This window comes from Cryptosporidium ubiquitum (genome assembly GCF_001865345.1).
Source record: "Cryptosporidium ubiquitum isolate 39726 chromosome Unknown contig_13, whole genome shotgun sequence".
Lineage (NCBI taxonomy): Eukaryota > Apicomplexa > Conoidasida > Eucoccidiorida > Cryptosporidiidae > Cryptosporidium > Cryptosporidium ubiquitum.
Window position 1 is genome coordinate 162,572 of NW_021639819.1, and position 15,028 is coordinate 177,599.

Genomic DNA, 15,028 nt, shown 5'->3' on the forward strand with positions numbered 1-15,028 from the left:
TAGAGTAAATATATATATAAGTTAGAGGTCCTACGAGAATTGATTCTAGAGAGTTTCGCTTAGAATTGATTGGATAGCAGTTCCCAATTAGCTATAGTTGGTGGTAAACTCCACTATTATTGTAGGGAGAAAGATTCTGGTGGCCATGATATGAATTTCTATCAGTAACATTTGGATGATTATAAATTGGGATTTGTCCCATTTCAAGGTCATCCATTTCAGGGCATCTAACTGGCCACCTTACACCATCACCTACTGGTCTCGAGGACTTGGTGTTGAAAGGACAAAACCATTGCATAGGATTATATCCAAAAGCTTGCTGTATGTTTCTCTCAGGCCCCAAATCATATCTCCCGTACTCAGGACTTTGTGGGCTTAAACTTTCAATAGTTGTTAAATTTCTAACAATAAAGCCAATATGTAGTCTCGAAAATGGAAATAAGGCAAGTAATAGTGGAGTAACAATAACTAACATAACGATAACAGATGTAAGCTTCATGGCCTCAATAGATCTTCCAAGTGGAGTTGGGTCAGTCCCATGATTATATGGCCATAAAGTAATATACTGTTCAATTAAGAACATAGTTCCCTGGACAAATAAGAATAACAGAGAGAGCTGAGCATAAATTAAAAGCTGAATAAAAAACCTCCGATTATAGAATCCAACACAATTATTAATCCATGGGCAGTGGTGGTCCATGTTCAAAACACATTTTCCACATTCTGAACAGTGATGAGTTCTATCTGGTTTCCAAACCTGACAAACTTTACAGTATCTTCTTCTTTTGGATTCGTCTCCAACTCTGAATCCCCATTTTGCTGGAACTCTTCCTGGCTCCGTATTTGAACACTGGTAAAAAGATATCAAAAACAGAGCAAAAACAAGATGGAATGCTGCTGAGACTGATGCTCCTATATAGTAAATCTCAAACAAGGGTTGTAAAAGAATCACTACATAACAAGCATACAGCATAATTATCATGGTCATAATAAATAACAAAAAACACGCACCATTTTTGCGTTTTCTAGCTGAATAGCTGGCCGGTAAACCTCCAGAGTTCATCTGAGTGAGTATTGGCTAACTCTACCTACCTGCTATCAATATCATAAGCTTTATGACCCTCTCTAGTCCCTCTGTACACTTGACACGAACTTTATGCGCAGATTTTATGGTCACAAAATTGAATTCCAAATATTTCAGAACTATCTTGCATTCGAACCGCTTCCTTCAGTTTCTTTTTCTTTTCTTCCCTGTTACGACTTTTTTTTGATCCTCACATTCAGCATGTAACCCCACCCTGTAGTGCTGGCGCCACACGCTGTTTTGTCTATGGCGCCTAAATGTGAACAAATTGTGTGATAGAAAAAAAATAAAAAATAAAAAAAAAAGCATTCAAGAAGAGAATACAGCCTGAGAGTATATGTGAATACATGTAAGGACTAGGAGGAAGGAGGAGATACAATATTCAAACACACAGCTGTAGAACTGCGGAGCTGGCAAGTGACTTTTGTTATTGTTGACACTATTTTCATTATTTGAGTCTCAATCTTTTTAATTAGAGGTGTGTAAATATCATAAACAACTTTAGTGCTAATACAGATATTTAATCACTCAGAGTTTAAAATTGCCGGGGCAAGCGTGATATTAGAATAACCATAAACAAATAAAGGTTTTATCAAAGTTCCACTTGAAAGAACAAAATTAATAGAATTTTTTACTTTAATTAAATTATTGATAGTTCAGCCATTACGTGTTACTTTTTTTTCAAAATTTTTGATTACGTGTCAAAAATAAATTGCATGCATTGCATGCACCGGTGTACACAAAAGGCCCCACATTTGCAGAAATATAAATCAATTTATTAAATTTTGGTGAATTATTCAATTTAATAATTTATTAATTTTTTTTTCATAAAGATTTTGGGGTAGAAAGGATGAATGAACTTTTTGAGGAGTATTTGAAACTGGTTGGAAGTAAGGTAGAGAGAAAGGACCCAGTTTATAAGTCACAATGTCAATTGTCATTCAAGGATTACTTTTCTGAAGGGGGACTTTACGTTAATTTGAAAAATTTTGAAGCTTACAGTACAGAATTCCTTAATTGGGATTATGAGCAGAGTGGTTGTAGGCTTTACTTAAGTATCAAAGGCACTAGAAAGTATCATTCGGAAAATGTTGAGAATCCCACAAATTTGTCTATAGGCAAGAAGGGAGGGTATTTCCCAGAGAAGCCATTTTTTGAGGACTTATTTCAATATAATTTGGTAAGTATTCCAGACATGAATACTATGAGTTTAAAAGATGACCAGGTTCCTAGAGAGCTTTCTGAGAAGCTCAACTATATAATCCAGTATGACCAGAATATGGAATTGAGTAAGGACACTGATTCTTTAGTTACTTGGGCTGAAGAAAGAAAGGTGTCTAAACATGCTGAGAATCTTTTCCAGGTGTCTTCCCCAAAACAAGTGCCTCCAAAAGGTTGGGCATGCGAGAAGTGTGGAGCCAATAAAAATTTGTGGTTGAATTTATCAGACGGCTTTATTGGTTGTGGAAGAAGGTTATATGGAGTGGGAGGTGGCTGTTTCGATGGGAAGGAAGAGGGAGCAGCCTTACTCCATTATCGTGAACACATAGAAAGGCCTTTGGCAGTTAAGTTGGGGACTATAACTCAATTTGGAAATGCAGACGTGTTTTCTTACGACCCACAAGAGGATGACTTGGTTGTAGACCCTCACCTGGTACGACACCTGTCTGTATTTGGGATAAATGTGGGGCAGCTTGAGAAAACTGAAAAGAGTTTAGTAGAGATGCAAATTGAGCAAAACAACAAGTTGGATTTGACAAGTGGAATGGAGTCCGAAGAAGATGGGAGTTTTGTATCAATGAGTAAGCTATACAAAGATCAGGCAGTTTTGGTAGGACTTGAGAACTCTGGTAATTCTTGTTATGTTAATGTGATTTTACAGCTTTTAGCGGGTATTTCAGAGGTAGGAGAATTATTTTCGTGTCATTTTCAGGATCTACTGGAAATTTATTCTGCAAATTTTATTCAGAAAACAAGACCAAGAGATAGCATTGTAATTCAGTTCTCCAAAGTAATAAAAGCTTTACTTTCAAATGACGTAATTAAAGATCGTAAATATAAGATTTCATCTCGTTCTCAAGATGTTCAAAAGTCTATTTCTGAGCTAAAGGAAAAAGGAATTAATGAGAATATAATTGAAACTTTAACAGAAAGTGAAATTAATCCTTTTTTGGTTTATGTTCTCCCCTCAATGTTGAAAAGAACTATTTCTAAGGGTAATCCTGAATTTTCCTCATCCCATCAACAAGATACCCTCGAGTATTTTACTTTCCTTCAAGAAAAGCTCTCTGAGGATTTGAAAAAGTATTTAAATTATGCCTCAAATGAACTCCAAAAGTTAATCCAAGAATTTCTCACTCTCTTCAGTTTCTTCATTGGTGAGAGACTCGAGTGTAAACAATCTGGGTCTGTAAAACTGAGTTCTCAGTTGAATAATGTATTATCTCTTCCAATACCTAAAGACTTAATTACCTATTGTTCCGATACCAGACAGTCAAAAAAACCAAAGCATGCTTGTGAGGATGAGGATTCTGTTCCACAAAATTCAAATACCACTAACGACCAGGAAAAGAGCGATAGTGATGAACGTTTTAGTGATATTTCCTTCTTGCTTTCCAATTGGAAACAAGAAGAAATTGTTGAAAGTTTTCTCTCTCCTTGTACCAACCAACTGGGAAAGGCTGGGAAGTCCAATTTTATAAAAACTATGCCAAAGTACCTGATTATACACATGCAGAGATTCTATTTATCGGATGACTGGAAGCCTAAAAAGATTAATTTAAGTGTTAAAGTTCCGAATTTTCTAGATCTAGAGAATTTAAGAGGTTCTGAAAACCTAAAACCTGGTGAAAAACCTTTTCCCGAAGGAGATGAAGCTGATATAGTTTCAAAAAATGAGATCCAAGTTCCAGAATCTTTGGTGAGCTCTGTTTTGGACTTGGGATTTACTAAATCTCACGCTGAGCTGGCAGTAAAAAATACTTCTTCAACAGATATAGACATATGTATCAATTGGATTCTAACTAACATTGATACAATCAACACTATGGATTTAACTTCAGCCAATTCATCTTCTTCCACTACTTCCAAAGTAAATAATTCAGTGTCTCCTCAGGATTTAGAAGCTATTGAAAATATAGTTTCTATATGTTGTTGCTCAAGAGATATAGCAGAAAAAGCACTTAAGATTTCAAACCAAAACTTAGAAAGAGCTATCCAAATGATCTTTGATGACCCTTGTATTATTGAAAGTTTTGAAGAGACACAGATACAAGTAACTGCTCCCAATACTTCAGAGCTTCCAGAGCTCGAGGATGGCCCTGGAAAATATGAATTAATTGGAGTTATTTGCCATCTGGGAAAAAGTGTACACAGTGGACACTATATTTGCTATAACAAACGAAAAGATCACCAAGAACCATCTTCCTCTATATGGGTAAGATTTAATGATACTAAAGTCTATTTAAGCAAGGAGGATAACTTCCCCCACAAAGAAAAAGGGTACCTCTATTTGTATCGTAGAACCAGCTAATCAGCAAAATAACCAAACATAACAATTATTACTTGTAATTATTAGTTAACGGTATCAGATTTAGGTGTTTTAGCTGGCACCGTTGCACACCTTAAGTTGTATTAGGAGTAGAAAGCATTATAATAACTAATTTCTAATTCATCCCTTTCCTCCTTATTCTCTCTTCTCTCCTCCGTATCTATATCACTATAGATACATCCGTTCTAAATTCTGAAGCTCTATGATTTTGAAAATCTCCTCCAAATTATTACTATCCCATCTGCATCTCCGCTTGCTAATAATGTGGATGATGCATTCACTGCTGTACTTATTACTGGAGCTGAATGACCCGCCAAAACCAAACTTTCTTTCTCACAGGAGTCATTGTTCAGCTGGAAAACCCTAACAGAACAGTCTTCCGCAGCGGATGCCACCCAAAGACCATTCCTAGACGAATAGCACGACCTCAAAGGCATTAATGAATGGGGATTCGGAATCCTAAATCTCACTTGCAAAACCACATGTGGAACATTTGAAACATCTATCTGGCCAGTTGGAGCCTGCAACCGAATATCTATTATTGTTATTGTGGAGTCTGCTGCATTTACCACTAATACTGGTAATAAGGATGAAAACCCGCCTAAACCTGTGCCAATGGCGCCATTTACATGCGTTTTTCTAACATTAGAATAGTCAGAAGATCCATGTACATATAGCATATTCGTAATGGCTCTGCTACAGACCTGCATTCCTCTTTTGTCTGTAAATCTGAAGTCTGTTTCTACGGAAGTTCTGGATGAAGACTTTGCTGCTATGTTTACTAAAACATAAATTCTTCCCTCTTTACATGCAGCAAAACAGTAAATTCCAGTACTATCAAAACACAAAGCTCTAATTGTTGAGTCAGTTTTAATCTTCTGAGCAACTCCAACATCCACATTTACAATTCTCAGAAGTGGTTTGGAAGATGAAACAATAAATAAAGATGGTAGAAAAGGTAAGTAAGACCCAACAAGTACTGGAGAATTATCAGAAAACAAGCTAATAGCATGGCCTGTAGCTGTTAGAAATCTTCTTACTGTCATATCTATGGATGTGGATAAAAACTCTGATTCATCAGGAGAAAGAGCTAAAGAAGTTATTGCTCTGTTATGTGCTTTTCTTGAATAAGCTTCTTCAACTTTTCCTGACCATTCTAAAGATGAATTTTCATCAACAATACCATCCTCTAAATGGGTCTTGTAGCAGTAATATGCATGAATTACTCCATTCTTTCTTGCAACTAAAAGCATTGTATGTGGCTCAGTTGGAATATCTCTGCAGAATACTATATGAGTAACCGAACTGTTTTGATCATCTTTAATGTTAATAACTGGTCCAATTCCTCCCTGCCTTTCAACTTTAGAAGAGTTACCCGACTCTTCTATCTCCATAGTTGCCACTAAAAATTCATTTCTATCTGATACTGTCTTTGATACTGGGAATTTTGGAATTCTAAGACCAAATGCTCTTATTCCATCATTAAACTTGGATAAAAGAGAGTTATTTAATTGTTTTTGTTGCATTGTATTTCTCTCTAAAGTTATTTCCAACCCATCTTTATTAACCATTGTATCTTTAAGGCTTTTATCTTCAGCTCCTACTTGAATATCTTCCATTTGAGCAGTTTTTAGCTCTAAGTGGTTTCTGGCATTAATAATACCCACAATTGAGGAAACCAAAGATGAAATCGAGTCTGACTCTATAGAAATAATATCCAAATCACAAGAAATCTTTCTTACCTGCTCAATATCTACTTCTATATTAGCTGATTTGTGTATTACTCTGTATAAATTCCCAAATAAGACTACCTTGCATCCATTTTCTATAGCTTTTTTAAGTATTCCAAAATCACCATTACTACTTTCTCCCCTCAGAGCTCTAAAAGATTCAGCATTTGCCACATCATAAACGAAAATTGCCACTCTTGTTCTAGAGAGAAAGCTTTCAATTTGCTGACAAAATTCATCCTTTTCTAGAGATGTTATACTCATTATATTAAGTGGCCATCTCTCTCCCACACTAGATTCTCTAACTCTATGGCTGTGTTCTTCTGAACCATAGTAACTTCCTTTTAAACATTCCTGTGTAGACATTACGTGCGCTCCTGGAATGTTTGACAGCTCAATTGTGAATACCTGTAAGCTATTCTCATCTACCGAGCCAGCTCCTGTTTCGACCATAAACCTCCCTAAAAGTTGTTTATCTCCACTCCCTGATGACCCTGCAAACAGAAGCCCAATCTGTCTGTCTTGGTAATTCAGTACAATTGAATGAGAATCCCTCGGAAATAATATTTCTGGAATTGATTCCAGTAACTCCAACTTTGAAAAAGGATATGATGATAACCTCAAAAGCCTCTTAAATATTTCTTTTTGTCTTGAAATCTCCATCTCATTTACAATATCTTTTCCTTCTTGACTTTGGAATTGGGAAAATACTTCTGAAATAGAATTATTATTGTTAATATTTTGTGAAACTTGATTATTATCATGATTCTGGTCCTGGTCTGGAATATCAACCAAAATACGAGAGTCAGAACCAATTTTCTCATCATTCTTAAGAGAAAATATCTCCTGGCTTAGTTGCTCTTTTTCATCCCTTAAAGCATTACGCTCTGATAAAGCCTTATAAAGCTGATCCTCTAAACGTGAACAGTTAGATTTCAGTTTCTGAATCTCAATTAAAGCCTCCTGATATTTTGAAAACAGCTCACTAAATTCATTCCTCTCTTTCTTAAGTTTTTGGAATTGTCTTCTTGCAAGTTTTCCTCTCCATAATATCTGAGCCTTCAATACACTTTCCAACAATCTAACAAAATATCTTCTCTGCAAATACATCCTAAATGTAGACTGAATTAAACATATCTTTCGGATGTATAACTTTTCCTCCGCCTCCTTTCTCCTTAAATATACCCTCCATCTTGATTGGATCATTCTGACACGTAACTGCATGCATTTCAACTTTTGGCGCGCAATATGTCCTCGGAAAATAGTCTGAATAGTAAGAGCAGCTTTTTGTTTAAGAAGGAATTTGAGTCTCCGTCTGGATAAAATTCCTTTCCAGATGCTTTGGATAATAACAATGGCCCTGAGAACTTTTTTATGTTGATTAGAACATAAAACCATTCTCCACATGCTTTGAATCCTTGTAGAAGCAGTATCCCTAACACGTACTCTAAGCTGTTCTAGATCTCTAAAAGTTTCAACCTTCAAGAACACTCTGGTGACCCCAACCGCCCATTGGGTTGTTTGTTCATCCTTCAAAATAAGATTAGAAAAGCTTAAGCTTTCCATTAACTCAATTATCTGACTCTTTCTTGTTGCACTATTTGATATAGACAAAGATGATATACTCTTTGTATCTTGATATTCTTGACCTGAATGTAATATACTCCTACACCATTTGTCATATTCATCTTTAGATTTACTAATAGGAAGTTGCCCACATGGTGAAAAAAGTATCATATAATCAAGTAAGAATTCATAATGAGGAAATCTCACAGGATATCCAGCACGGCTAACTTGGATAGCTTGAAGTACGCCACCATACTTTAGCTGTTCTGAGACTGAGATTCTATCAAATTCATCTGGTGAATTATTCTCATTTGGTTTAATACATCTTATAAAATGAGGATTTGTTTGTTGAATAGTTGAAATTAACCTGTTCAGTTGGTTCCTAAAAGATGAACCGAGAGTTTGTTGTCGTTTGGACTTTGTATTGGATTCAGAGTCCAAAGTATTCTCCAAAAACTTGGCCTTTAATAAATCAGAAACCCAGGGATTCTCTGAGTTTGATAAAACCTCCGTAGAATACTGTGAAAGTTGGTCCTTATTTTTCTCTATAAAGTTCTCAACACAATATGAAACAGGTCCTGCATAGTGGACAATCACAAAGTTATTTGGATTCTTTTTCACAATCTCGAATCTACTATTCTTCCCATTGTATTCTTTGACTAGTTTGTTCAATAATCCAGTATTAGATCCTTGTGGAACATAACATTCTTCATCTATTGCTGGGAGAATTCCCAAAACTGGTTTCTGTTGTTGTAACAATTGAACACAATCACCATTATCTGGAAAGTCTATTGGATCCCAGCTTATTTCCTCTCTTATATACAAATCCTGTTCAATGTTGAAAATGTAATCATTAAATATCTGTTGCAATTTTTCATTTGCAAAGTTAATACAAAGTTGCTCAAAACTGTTGATTGGGAAACATTCAAAGCCAAAAATATCCAGAATTCCACAATATAAACCTTTGTTATCCTTTTCTTCGTTGTTAATAGTTATACTTACTCTTTCTCTAGATATCTGAGCATTTACCAAATGTAAGATATAGTCAAATACCAGAGAATATAGAGCTTTAGAAACTGCATCTTTTGTTGCTTCAGCCTCCTGAACGCTTAAATGTTTCATAATCTCACCTTCTCTAAGGTGAATCTTTCGGCAAGTCAAAAGACGAATAACATCCTCTTTAGGTAAAGAAAGAAGTGATGCAACAATTTCCAAATCTTGAATACACGATTCATGAGGAATTGATGACTCTCCCTCATTCTCTATAAATTTAACATTACCCAAAAACATGACTGCCTTAATTACTTTGATTATGTTATATAGTTGGTCGTTAGTGATCCCCATTGTTCTTACTGCATATAATGTCTTTTCAAACTGGTGAAAGTCAGTAGCTAGGCATTCAGAACCTTCCAAATACTTGAAATTCTTCTCTGAAACTATGTGAGAAAGATCAATTTCCATAGGATTAGAAAATAACTGTTCCCTCAATTGTGCCATATGGTTCAAAATCATGCCTTCAGAACCCTGACCAGAAAATAATATAGACTCAGTATTATGAGAAGGAAATCTATATACCATATTTTCAGCCTGAGAAGATCCCTGAGCAATTATATGTTTTGCAGCAGAGCAAAGCTGATAAAAAATATGGAAATTTCTCTCTCCTTTCTGTTGGTGGCATACTCTGACCTTTTCAAGCAAATAAGTATTTATGCAAGCACTAGTAATATGTATAGAACCCGCATCTGACTTCAAACTTGGATTAGAGACAGATTCAGCAAATTGGACTTCAATGAACTTCCCAAATCTTGAAGAATTATGATTTCTCAAAGTTTGCGAATTCCCAAATGCTTCTAAAAGAGGATTGCTTTGAATGATTTGATCCTCAATAAATGAATACCTTTTCTCAACTCCATTAACTGAGTTTCCACTGCTTGAGTTACTGATATTCTGTGATGAACCAACTACTGTCAAAAATTGAAGCACAAACTTGGTCGTTTCAGTTTTCCCAGCACCAGACTCTCCACTTATTAATATTGTTTGAGACTTCCTCTGGCTACAAACACCCGAATATGCCTTATTAGCAACAGTGAATACATGAGGAACATCAAAAGTACTCTTCGACCTAAATTTCTGAATCATTTCCATAGAATAGAAACCATCCAAATCTCTATAGGGATTTACTGCAATTAAAATTGGGCCGGTGAATGTGTAAATCTTATCAAGATCAAATCTAGAGTTAATTGCATGTAAAATCGAAGGCTGATGAAGGTGAGTTAGCTCACAAAGATCGTCTGGAGTAACCACACCACAGTCTGAAAGTTGCTCAGCTGCTCTTATATGGAGCTGCCCCCCTGTTATATTAGATCCAACCTCCAAAGGAAGCTTAAAAATAACCTCCTCAGAAACCTCCTCAAGCGTCAAATCGTCAACAGTATTTGTAACTTTAACGATAATTTGGGAATCATCGACTCTCGAGACTACGCCCGGCCTCCAGACCTCTTTGGGACACGGAATCCATACAAGTGATCCTTGCCCAAAGAGGCCAGTCCCTGAGTCCAGATCTCTGGAGTTTTGCATGTGTATTTCCAGAGATTTGTGACAATAAACCTTCAAAAAGAGTTACGGTGTTTTTAATTTCTCAATTTGAAGCTTTAAATTTTAATAAAAAAACACTTAATTCTTTAATGCATTTAGACCGGGGTTAAGTGATCTCCTATTTTGGCGCCTTTACGATTTTCAGCATCCTTTAACCGGGAAAAAGGTCTTTATACATGTTTTTTGCTTTAAAATGCAAATTTAGGATATCTGGGACAAAATGAGGAGCATGAGGCTCGCTCAATTAAAATGCATAATTTTTTATCTAGGGGAAGATAAATTCTTCAACTTCTCTGGAGCTTTTTTTTCAATTTATATTAGATTTTTCTGAGGGATGAATAACTTCAATAATTCCAGTTTTGTTTGCAAAGGTTTTGATGAGCTTTACTCTGCTATTCAGACAGAAAATATTGAATATCTGAACTACTCTTTCTGTGATACTTTTGGGTCTCTTCACCATATCACAATCAGTTCTAACTTATTTAAGTCTGGTAAAGATATTCAAAAGGGAATAGCATTTGACTCAAGTTCAGTAAGAGGAATGCAGTATGGTGATTTTTCAGATATGATTATTGTACCGGACTTTGAGAGAGTTTGGATTGATCCATTTTTTAATAGAAAAACACTTCATGTTGCTTGTTTTGTACTATTCCACACAGGAGAGCCTTCACCTGGATGTGTAAGGTCAATCTCAAAAAGAGCTCAAGAAGTTCTTTTGTCATCTGGAATTGCTGACAAATGTTTTATTGGGCCAGAAATTGAATTCTTTGTTTTTGAGTCTGTTAGTTACAATAGCTCACCAAATCATAGTTCTTTCTGCCTTGATGGTGACGAAGCTTATTGGAATTCTGGGAACAACACAACCTTCTACCCCCACAATAGGCCAAATCTTGCAAGTAGGAGGCCACTAAAACAAGCATATTGTGCTCCTTATCCCATAGATAGAGATTTATCTTTGAGAAGCGAAATTCTTGAAGAGCTCGAAAATATCGGAGTACCAGTAGAAAAGCATCACCATGAGGTTGCAACCTGCCAACACGAAATCGGTGTTCATTGTTCTACTCTTATCCATTCGGCTGATATTGTGGAATCCACAAGATATCTGATAAAAGGAATTGCACATAGAAATAACAAGACTGCAACCTTTATGCCAAAACCTCTAGGAAATGATAATGGGAGTGGAATGCACATCAATATCTCTCTTTGGAAAAATGAAAAGAACATTTTCTTTGATCCCGAATCAAGTTATTTTAATTTATCCAACAAAGCACTTTATTTCATCGGAGGATTACTTTCCCACGCAAAGGCTATTATGGCTTTTACAAATCCAACCACTAATAGTTACAAGAGACTTGTTTCTGGCTACGAAACACCGGCCAGGCTTTCCTACGGAGCCGGTGACAGGAGCTCTGCCATTAGAATTCCCTTATCAGGATTTTCTTGTTTTAAAACTCAAAGGATTGAATTCCGGCTACCTGACTCATCCACATGCCCACACTTGGCATTCTCTGCAATTCTGTGTGCTGGGATTGATGGGATTTCGCGTAAAATCCACCCTGCTGCTTACTTGAACACCTGTAAAACTCAAAATAACGAATATAATTTGCCGAAATCACTTAGTGAGGTGCTTCAATATCTTGAAGAAGATTATGAATTCCTCATTAAAGATGGAGTTTTTTCGCATGAATTTATTCTTAATTATATCAAGCTTAAACGCGACGAAATTGTTATGGTGGAGTCTTTTCCAACCCCCAAAGAATTCGAACTTTATTATGATTAAACCATAACCCTTAAATTATTAATAGAAAATCACACGAATTTATAATATCCAAACCCCAGTCTTGACTTTTTTGCTCCGTTTTTGCTTTGCATGCAATAATACAAATTACAGTTGCATGCTTGCACTTCTGGCGCCATATTTGTGGGCGCCAAAGGTCACTAAAATTAATTGTGGTGAAAGATTTTGAAAGAAAAATAGGAATACAAAATACTTGAAAAATTTACTAAATCTAACAAGAATTATTAAGTAATTTTGTATTTATGAATGAGTCAGCCAGGAGGAGCTGGTAACGGTAAGACACAGATTACAGCTGCTATATTGCAGGAAGCATATATCCATGGATGTCAGAATAATAATGAGCTCAGCCCAGACTCTTTGAAGTCATTAGGCTGGGAAAATTCTATAATAGTACGAGTACTAAACATTTTTACTGAGAAAAGACTATGCTCTGTAAAAAAAAGTAAATCATCTGGGTTATTAAGTTCTGCTAGTAATAAAGTCGTCTTTCAATTAAGAACTGAAGAAGTTGCATGTAAGCTTAATAAACTATCTAATGAGGAGTATCTGGTTTTTTGTTCAATAGAAGATGCGGGTAATCATGGAATTTGGACTGCCGATATTAGAAAAAACACAGGTTTACAAACACATGTTGTACAACGAGCAGTAAAGGTATTATGTAATGATTGGAATCTTATTCGACCAGTAAAAAGTATCCATGTAAAGAACAGAAAGGTTTACATTTTGGCTTCGTTGGAACCCTCTAAAGAACTGTCAGGAGGTACTTTTTATGAAAACGGTGAATTTGATATGGCTTTTGTAGACAATATTAAAGAGAAGATTATATCTTTTATTGATAGCAAAAGAAAATGTACGGTACAAGAAATACTAGAGTTTATCAATTATGATATGAACATGGATTCATCCTCAGCCAGAAAGAATATATCCCTTTCAGATTTGCAGTCCGTAATAAACATGCTTATTGTTGAGCTTAAAATCCTTTGTGTTAAAGGAGGAAATTCTAATTCAAATGAGATTTTTTTCATGTGTTTAAAATGGCCGGAATCGCTTGCTGTCACACCCGAAGCAGAAGATGTTCCTTGTCTAGCCTGTCCTGTATTTGAAACATGTTCTTGGTCATTTGAATCTCAAATACTCCCATGTCCTCAATTATGCAAATACATCGATTACGCACTAAATAATTGTAAACCTCTGCTACCGCAATAAAAGAGCTACACCATACTTTATCCATATAAGCTTCTTCTCTATTTCAAGGCAGTTGTTATTATAATATATATATTTCTATTTACTCGTCTTTTTCACCATTTTTATCTACTCTAACTAATTGTCAAGAATAAGGTATAAAATGACTTAAATGTTATTAAACTTAGAGACTTAAATCCTAACAAGTTTTCTGAATCTCTTCTATATATCCTATCTTCCTATCCTTAAAAAGCACAATCTCCTCTAAGCTTACTACCTTTACATGGAAATTTTTACTATTATTGCTTAGTCTTATTACTAACTTTCCTTTCTCTTACAAACTTTTCCAAATATTAATAATCCATACGAGTTCCTGAATCCCAGCAACAACATTGCTAAGAAAGACAAGAAAAAGACAGTTAATAATCCATTCAATTCCAAAAACTAGTATGTTCATAGGCTTCGAAATATACATCAATTTTTGATATATGAATGCATGCATTCATGTGGACAGCATATAATTTGGCCCATACAAAAATCAGTGCATGCACGCTCCTTCTAGGATTTTTACAATATCTGAGTAACCTTGGGATTCAGCTGCACCTTTAGGAGTTAGGCCTTGCTTATTTTTGTGGTTTGGATCGGCACCACTTTTAAGTAAAGTTTTTACAGTATTTTCATGGCCCATAAAAGCTGCAGAAAATATAGGTGTGTGTCCAAGAGCACTTACGGAGTTAGGATCTGCACCTGCCTTTAATAATTTGCTTACAATCTCGTCAAATCCATTGTTGGCTGAAAAGTGCAAAGGAGTGCAGAGCATAATATTTTTAGAATTGGGGTCAGCATCAGCATTTAACAATTCTTCTACCACTTGGGAATGCCCCTTAAGAGAAGCCCAGTGAAGTGAAGAAAACCCTTTTTCATTGGTAGCATTAGCATTTAATTTGGAAGAGGCAATCAGTTGACGAACTAATTGAAGATTCCCAATCTTAGAAGCTTTAAGTATTAATGAATTTTGTTTTTCAACTGGAAGTGAAAATATATCAGTATCGCTTAACACACTAAACTCTGAGATATTGTCTTCTGAACTTGATAATACTGACAGGCTTGAGTTTGTATCAAGCTCACAAGCTTGGCAAGTATACTCATCAATCCCAGTTTTCTCTAACTGGTAAACATTACCAAAAACTCTTCCCTTTCCTTTAATATTATCCTGAAATCTATTTTCAAGCCCAGATAAAGAGATTTTTTGGCTCCGGCCATTTTCCTGTTTGAAGTTTTGGCTGTTATTTCCTAAAGTCTTTAATCCACTGCTCCTATTCGAATTCGAAAATCTTCCACTAGGAGCTACCAGGCTTGTATTAACCACCTCCTCATTCTCAAGCTGGAAATCCTCATCTGCACTATAGTAACAGTCCTCTGGCAAGCTTCCTTTAAGGCTGGCTAAAGCTTTTGTGTTGGACGAGCTTTCACTGTAATTAGTGTTTTCTAGCTCCAGCTGTTGATTATCCATAGAAAAGTAA

At 35.7% G+C, this 15,028-nt stretch overlaps 6 protein-coding genes across 6 annotated transcripts; 3 read left to right on the top strand and 3 right to left on the bottom strand.

Annotated features, from left to right (window-relative positions):
- Positions 1 to 91: 91 nt before the first annotated feature.
- Positions 92 to 1,063, bottom strand: cubi_02584 (DHHC family palmitoyl transferase; the record flags this gene model as incomplete). The annotated part of the gene is made up of 1 exon (XM_029019595.1): positions 92 to 1,063. One exon carries the CDS (start codon positions 1,061 to 1,063, stop codon positions 92 to 94), a length of 972 nt encoding a protein of 323 aa, XP_028874715.1.
- Positions 1,064 to 1,934: 871 nt separating this feature from the next.
- On the top strand, positions 1,935 to 4,616 carry cubi_02585 (UBP5 like deubiquitinating enzyme; the record flags this gene model as incomplete). The annotated part of the gene is made up of 1 exon (XM_029019596.1): positions 1,935 to 4,616. One exon carries the CDS (start codon positions 1,935 to 1,937, stop codon positions 4,614 to 4,616), a length of 2,682 nt encoding a protein of 893 aa, XP_028874716.1.
- A 218-nt stretch (positions 4,617 to 4,834) lies between these two features.
- cubi_02586 (myosin) lies at positions 4,835 to 10,507 on the bottom strand (the record flags this gene model as incomplete). The annotated part of the gene is made up of 1 exon (XM_029019597.1): positions 4,835 to 10,507. The coding sequence occupies one exon, from the start codon at positions 10,505 to 10,507 to the stop codon at positions 4,835 to 4,837; it is 5,673 nt and encodes a 1,890-aa protein (XP_028874717.1).
- Positions 10,508 to 10,859: 352 nt separating this feature from the next.
- On the top strand, positions 10,860 to 12,305 carry cubi_02587 (beta-Grasp glutamate synthase; the record flags this gene model as incomplete). The annotated part of the gene is made up of 1 exon (XM_029019598.1): positions 10,860 to 12,305. One exon carries the CDS (start codon positions 10,860 to 10,862, stop codon positions 12,303 to 12,305), a length of 1,446 nt encoding a protein of 481 aa, XP_028874718.1.
- Positions 12,306 to 12,569: 264 nt separating this feature from the next.
- cubi_02588 (RNA polymerase III C34 subunit RPC34P) lies at positions 12,570 to 13,529 on the top strand (the record flags this gene model as incomplete). The annotated part of the gene is made up of 1 exon (XM_029019599.1): positions 12,570 to 13,529. One exon carries the CDS (start codon positions 12,570 to 12,572, stop codon positions 13,527 to 13,529), a length of 960 nt encoding a protein of 319 aa, XP_028874719.1.
- Positions 13,530 to 14,043: 514 nt separating this feature from the next.
- On the bottom strand, positions 14,044 to 15,018 carry cubi_02589 (ankyrin-related protein; the record flags this gene model as incomplete). The annotated part of the gene is made up of 1 exon (XM_029019600.1): positions 14,044 to 15,018. One exon carries the CDS (start codon positions 15,016 to 15,018, stop codon positions 14,044 to 14,046), a length of 975 nt encoding a protein of 324 aa, XP_028874720.1.
- Positions 15,019 to 15,028: the final 10 nt, after the last annotated feature.